Here is a 7513-nt window from a genome sequence, read left to right on the forward strand (position 1 = left end):
TTACAGTCGACCCCCCTATAAGATCGTTGATTTTTCCGTTTTATCTGAATTACATGTTGTACGAGTCACTTAGATTTTACAAATACGTGTGCCGGGCTGTGAACGGCTCACATATTTGTAAAATCTAAGTGACTCGTACAACATGTAATTCAGATAAAACGGAAAAATCAATGATCTTATAGGGGGATCGACTGTATTAGAAAATGCGCCCGCCGTTTGGTGCGCTGCTCCGCAATGAAAACATGCTTAAGCAATGGCATCGTCGAATGGGGCACACCCGGTAAGTAGTCCTACAACTTTTTGTTTATAGCATAGTTTATATGGATTATTCCCAAAAAATTATACGTGTTTTGGAAAAGTCGAGTCAAATTAGTCTAGAATCGATTAATTTTACGGAAGAAAACCTTTCAAACAGCCGTAGTCCGTAAACTGCACACGTGCTGGGCTATGATTGGCTCATGTATTTAAGGATTCCTATAACGTAAAATTCTTATAAAGTGGAACGCATCTACTGCGTTATAGAGGGGTCAACTGTAATAAATTTATTTGAGGGATAAAAACGATATATGTTTAATTAATTTAATATGAACTGTCAATGTGTCGTAAAGTTCTACTTGACAATTGGTTAATTTAAAAATCTATTCTTTGTTGTTTCATTCTGAGATTCAAATATATTCTGTTTTCAAAGCTGAGGATGGCCTAATAAAGGCTGAAAACATTTCTTGAGTAATGAAAGGTTTTAGTGTTCTTAAGAAGCAGATATGTTGACTGATGAATTTTTAATTCTCATAAATCATAAATGTTTAAAATACTATAAATTTTTAAGTAATAATTAAAAAAAATTAGTAGCTACAAACTATATGACAAAATTTATTTCTAATATCTTAAGGTATCTTTTTGTCAAGTTTCTTCTTTTTAAGATTTGAGTCATTACTTATTCAAGTGAAAATGAGAACTAGTTACATTATTACAATCCTTATCAGAGTATTAGCAACTTAATTCATTTAATCATAAAATGAAAGCTTTAAAAACAGTGAAGACAAAATAAGGCTTACAAATGGAAAATAGAATTCTTCCTTGAAAGTTGTTTTGTAAAATAAAATTGTAGAATAAACAGAGCACCTTGTAACTCCAGCAGTAAATTTAATTAATAAATCAAAACATTTTCAACCTAATATCAATATGCATTAGAAACTTATGCCACCAATCAAGATGTACAGATAAAGCAAGAAGAGATCAAGATCTTTAGACTGACTAGGAATCCTAATATTATTAAGTTCCTATAACTCTCAGAAATTTTTAAAACCAACCAAAAACTATTTTGTATCAATCATAGGGATGCTGACACCTTACATATAGCATGAAAATCCATTTATGTAATGTAATTTGAGACTTGGCTATATTATAATTGTTTTTGTTATATCAATTTCTATTTTTAGCACTTTTATACCATTTTGTCTGTTTAATTAATTAATATGTTGGACTGCAATTTGAAAAAATTGTAGACCTATAAATTCCCACTGCCATTCATCTGTCTTTCCTTAATCTCAAGAACAAAGTTAGATAGATGAAAGATAAGATCAGATGTGGAAACCTTAGGGGCAGTAGGCCCCGAGTAACTACATACAGACTTTCAATGCAAACCAGAAGTCGTTATTTCAATTCAAACATTTTTCGTTGAAAGGTGTTTGTTAGATGACTGGCACAACTCTATTGTTAAAGGAAAAGTATGATGTACAGGGGCAAGCCACTACTAATTTGAGGACAGCATATATTTTAAATTAAATAAATTAAAAATATGATTAAAATTGCAGCCCAGCATTGTGACAATGCCACAATTAATAATTGCTCGTTAATTTTAATTTTTTATGTGAACACTATCTTTAGAGTGCTTTTTAATTTTTAAATTATTTCTATTACATTTGATATGCTTATGTTTGTTTTATTTTAAATTCATGTACTTCACTGAGGAAGGCCTATGATATTACGTCAAAACATTTTGATTTATTAAATTTAGTGCTGAAGTTACAAGATGTTCTGTTTATTCTACTTATTCTCTGGTTAGATCTTATTTAAATGAAATTGTAATAAAAAAAAAAAAAAAAAAGAGAGAGAGAATATACATACAAGAGGGTGAAGAGAAAATAGAAATCGTGATGATCAGATACATAAAAATATGCTATTAGAAAAACAAGGGACAGAATTTGAAATTGAAGTGTATATAGACACAAAATGGTGACTTGGAAGAATGCAACATTAATACCAGAAAAATCGAGCGCACATAATATTTTTGAGAATATAATTCCATAAATCTAAATACTAACTTATAAATTTTCAAAACTTATTTCTGAATTAAAGAGTTTTGAATTTCTGTTTACTATAGGTGAAGTTTTATATTTATGTTATTTATTATACAAGTCATGTAAGATATGAATTCCAAAAAGAAAGAATACACATATAAGAAGAGAAATATTGTGAAATCAAGTGAAAGTTCATCAATTTCAGGCAATAAAATATATTAAGAGTTTCTTTCAACATTCTAGCTAAGAAAATGGAACAACCTACAGGAAGTATAGAATCAAGATAAAATTTTGTTATAGTAATCAAACAAGAATAGGAAAAAGAAAAACTTAAAATTTTAACAGTAAGATAGATATATATTAACAGCAATAACTCAATAGTTTTAAAAATTTAAAGATGTTCAAATACCAAAATACTTAACTATGAGATTTTATAAGAAATAAAATTCTAATAAGTTTTCCAACCTGACATTTCATATATACAACTAAAAAGAATAAACAAAGAAAAGCAACCCTAAATTTTTTCAAATATATAAAGACTAAGAAGTATTTAATGTATTATTGAGAAATTAATAGTAAATACATAAAAAATATCTCCGGTCAAATTAACAGATAATGTTAATATAATCAGAATAAACTTTGAATCAATCATAAGTTTAAAACTGAAAACTTCTTAAAATATGTTTTGGTTTAATATTAAATTTTCTGAAGAAATGAATTCTCAGTACTAAATAGAAGCAGTCCTATTACTAGAAATAAATGTAAAATATTCTTTGTACACTATTCATTGTTCCCTTCTATAAATAAAGCTGCAATTTTGTAATTTAATATCATTTTATTGTTAATTTTTATATAATATTAATTGTATGTATGTATAATATATCATATTTTTTTATATGAGCAAAATGTCTCTGTGAGAGACATTTATTGTCTCATATTTTTATTTTATCATAAATCTTGTATGACAAAGAGAAAAATCAATAATTCATATTTTAATTAAGTTCCATATTTTGTAATATTCAAAAAGCAATTAACTAATTCTTGCATGAAATGATAGCACCTCAATTTATATTCAAATTTCTCTGTATATTTGATGATATTTTCTATATAAAACAAAGAGAATCTGTATGATCTACAATTTTGTAAAAATTAGTTTCACTGTTTACTTCAAACATAAATGATCAACAAAGTTTTGAAGTGTAATAAATTCATTTTTATGCAAAAACTTATATTAATTTTTTTAAAAAATTCAATAAAATGTATCTACTGAGTATTTAGAATTGTTTAATTAAGTTATGAAAGTTTCATAAATGTTTCCAAGTAACTTTTGAAATTCATAGCAAGCAAAAAAAAAAAATATATATATATATAAACAATAAACATTTTTTAGCTACTTTACAGTCTTTTATAAAATACATATAATGAAAATTTCCATAGTAAAGAATATATTTAAAACAATGTTTTCACATTACCTAATTTAATTTATTGATTTTGAAAAAGTTTATTGTATTTTTTCAAATACTATGTACAGTATAACTTCCAAATAGCATACAGCGTCGAGATCAAGAAATTTGCCTTTTAGAAGTAAATATTATAGATGTCCTATTTGAAGGGTCTGGGGGATTGTAAAGATGTGTTAAGTAGAGGTGTTATTCAGGAGTGTATTAATGGAGGTTTCACTGTATTTGAAAAAACAATATTTGCTTTAAACATTTTTTTTACAATGAAAAATTTTTATATATATTATTTAGACTGTAAAGTATTTTAAAATGTTTTTTAATTAAAAATATTTTGAGTCAAATTTTTTAATATTTGAACATATATTTAAACAAGTTTGTTACAGTTACTTTATTATTAATAATTAAAATCATTTTCCCTAATAAATAAATATTAAACCTGAAAATATTTTAGTTCAAACTTGAAACAAATAAAAATTCCATTTTTTAAGATTCTATTTAATTTAATGACTGTTGATTTTAGATAAATTTAAATCTTCAGAAATACTGTATGTTCAAAATGCAATATTTTTCAAAATTTCATTTTAGAATGTATTTCTGAAGAGGGATCAAATTCATCTAAAAGTATAGTCATTAAACTAAGCAAAAATTCTAAAAAATGTTTTTGTTTGTTTTAAGTTTATTAAAGAGAATTGTAATCACCTGAAGTTAGTATATTCATTGAATTATGATATTAATATTAATTCAATAAATATATGTAAATTCTTGAAATACAAATCTATAATATGAATTATGATTTAAAGTGAAAATATGATTTCATTAAAAAAAAATAAAAAAATATACTGATATTTTCATCATTATTCCGTAGGCCCATATTTTTCCAACTGCAAAGTGACACGATACACAAATATTTTGGCCACCTTTATTATCACGAAAATACAAAATTAATATTCATCCAAATTATTCATAATAGACCATATTTTTAACAATTTGTTTTTCAAGTTTTGTTAACACCAAAATATAAACTTACAGTTTAGCCACACCAAAACAATCTTCCTATAATGCTGTTTATGATGTAGAGAATATGACTGTATATAAAGTTCTGCATCTTATTTGATTTTATCAATATTTAATGAAACAGGTGGCAATTAGTTTTTATTGTGTTATAAGAAATTAAAATGTTGAAATATACCCCCCGAATGATCCTAACCTGACAAGAATATAAAATACAGCTAATATTAGCAATTAGCCTATTTTATGAAATTCTAATGCAAATCATACTTACAGATCCCAGTCATTTCAAAATTTGTTGCAACACTTTCAGATTAGAATTTATTTTTGTTTACACAATGTATAGTTTTAACTGAAAATGGATGGTTATGCATTTATTATAACAAATGAAATACTATAAAAACAAAAGAAAAAAAAAATTAATCACATTGTGCCACTGTTTTGTATCTATAACCGTTTAATACCGTTACGACAGTACTACCACGACCTATAAAAATTATGATTTAAAGTCAGTATGATTTTCTGACCTTGCTGACATGGTAACAGAAGGGTTAGGGTGCAATATAGCGAAAAATAGAAAAAGCAAGCAAATTTTGATGACACGTTCAAAAGAGTAAAAGATATTCCAACGGGAGACTTCGTTTTTTTCACGAAATTTAAAGAAAGTCTCCAGTTCAAAACACGTCCACGATGCGTCCGTCACTCAAAAGTCGGGTCATCGGTGAAGTTATACCTCTCCGGAGGTCTGGACACCGAAGGCGGTCCCGGAGCGGGCCCCCCCGACAAATGCGGCGGAGGCGCAGGAGGAGGAGCATATCCGTACTCCTCATAGGGACGACGATAATAGTAGTAGTAGTAATCGTCTCTCGGAATCGACGGGTGAGGAGGACCATGTCTCCGTTCATAGGGATCCGGATAGGGTCTCATTCTGTCCGGCGCGTATCTCTGACCATACGAGCGTTCCACGAATCCGCCACCGTAGCGAGGCATGGGCCGATCACCATAGCCTCCAGGGGAATGCATAGGATGCATATGATACTTGTATACCAAGCGAGCATTTGGATTCTTGGGGCATTCTTTCGACCAATGACCTTGTCTTCCACATCTGTAGCACTGCCCCTTTCCACCCATTCCCGGCTTTTGTCTAACTTTGCTGTGCGAAATTTCCACGGTTATCTTGGATCCCATGAACTCGAAGTTGTTCAAAGCCTCGATAACGGTTTTGGCCTCATCTTCAGTCGACATGTGAACGAAACCGTAGTTTTTGACGATATCGCACTCCTCTACTTTACCGTGTTGCTCGAACAGCGATTGTAAATCGCTCAGGGGACAGTTCTCCGGCAAATTTCCGACGTAAAGTTTAGTACGACCCATTTTTCTTTCTCTCGATATTCAGTTTAAGCCTAACGAAGGACCAATACACGCACGACCGATTAACGAGAGGAATACGTTACTGTTCGGTAACACGTGTACTAATCAACGACGGTAAGGTGGTAATTGATCTCCTTGATAAGATTAGTCCTGTTTGTTGATAGTTTTCGTACCTTTTCTTATGTGATTCAGGCGCGAAACGAAGAATAAGATGTCCCAATCGATAACTCAAACCAGCGTTTTAACCTCCAACCAGACGAACATTCATCTTTACCCATAGACATCGGTCGCTTCTTAACCTCAAACCTCACAAACTATCGACCTTTCTTTGTTTAATCTTTGTCTTCATCTAATAAATTCCACTAATAATTTCCCATTTCATATTTATCAATATTTTAAAATATTTTTAAATAAAATAATTAATTTACATTAATTGACGTCATAATTTAGTGGTTCGTGAATAAGCGACTTTCGATTTTCGAATGTTCTCTGGAGTATAACATACTACTGTACATACTGGTTGCTATTCAACTGTAACAGATTGTTATTTAAAAAATAAAAATAATAGGCCAAAAATAACAGGCGATACGAAATACACCTCGTACGTTTTGTGTATACAGCTGGATTAGGTAGCTTGAATTTTGCTGCTACTCACAAGAATTTAATCCAGCTTAAGGCCGAGACTCCACTAGCGTAAAACTCTTGCCGCAATTATTTCCAATCGCGTGACCATGATATTCTAATTCCCTTTACGCGAGAGCAGTTAGACGGGAATTATATAAATTTTAACAAACTTATGTTATATAATTATATAAATCCCACTCCGTGTGGGGATATCACTCTCATATTCACTATTCCTCCCTCACGAGTTAACAAATGCGAAGAAGTTCTCACTTCCGAGCGTTTTTGTCTGTACAATATTTAACTCGTGAAGAATTCGCTGAATGTACTGTACCTTGATTTTAGTCACTTTATCCCTCACCCTTTTTCACTGTCAGAGTCTCTAAAGCACTGTTCCAAAGAGAGTCTGATTCTTTCAATATATGTATACATATACATACATATATCCTAGTGGCATGCAATACGCAGAATAAAAAAATACTTTCGCCCCATTCCCGCACGTGCTCATTAGTCCTCCTTGAATGATCTCCTAAGCCCGCTCGATGGTTAAGTCCGAAGAGAAGAAGCCCAAAAAGGAGAGAAGATGGCCAACACACCAATTTTCTTGTTTTTATATCTCTAAATTGTTATGTTTTCTTTTCCACCAATCAGGACGCGAAAACAATGGCACAGTCAGACTTATTCAGACCTCACCTGATGGGACAAGACGTTCTTGACTCCAGCAATAAGTAGGCAAGACGTGTTATAAAACCG

At 30.3% G+C, this 7513-nt stretch overlaps 1 protein-coding gene across 1 annotated transcript; it reads right to left on the reverse strand.

Annotated features, from left to right (window-relative positions):
• Positions 1–4665: 4665 nt before the first annotated feature.
• Positions 4666–6410, reverse strand: LOC111640688 (RNA-binding protein 4.1-like). Its single transcript, XM_023386721.1, has 2 exons — positions 5043–6410; positions 4666–4967 (listed from the first exon to the last, which is right to left on the reverse strand). The coding sequence occupies exon 1, from the start codon at positions 6140–6142 to the stop codon at positions 5468–5470; it is 675 nt and encodes a 224-aa protein (XP_023242489.1). The 5' UTR covers positions 6143–6410; the 3' UTR covers positions 4666–4967; positions 5043–5467.
• Between the last annotated feature and the right edge of the window lie 1103 nt (positions 6411–7513).

Source organism: Centruroides sculpturatus, unplaced genomic scaffold (assembly GCF_000671375.1).
Source record: "Centruroides sculpturatus isolate CEXI.00-Female unplaced genomic scaffold, Cexi_2.0 scaffold1395, whole genome shotgun sequence".
NCBI lineage: Eukaryota > Metazoa > Arthropoda > Arachnida > Scorpiones > Buthidae > Centruroides > Centruroides sculpturatus.

Coding starts and splice junctions, on each gene's coding strand:
- LOC111640688 (XM_023386721.1), bottom strand. CDS start 6,142: ATGGGTCGTACTAAACTTTACGTCGGAAATTTGCCGGAGAACTGTCCC.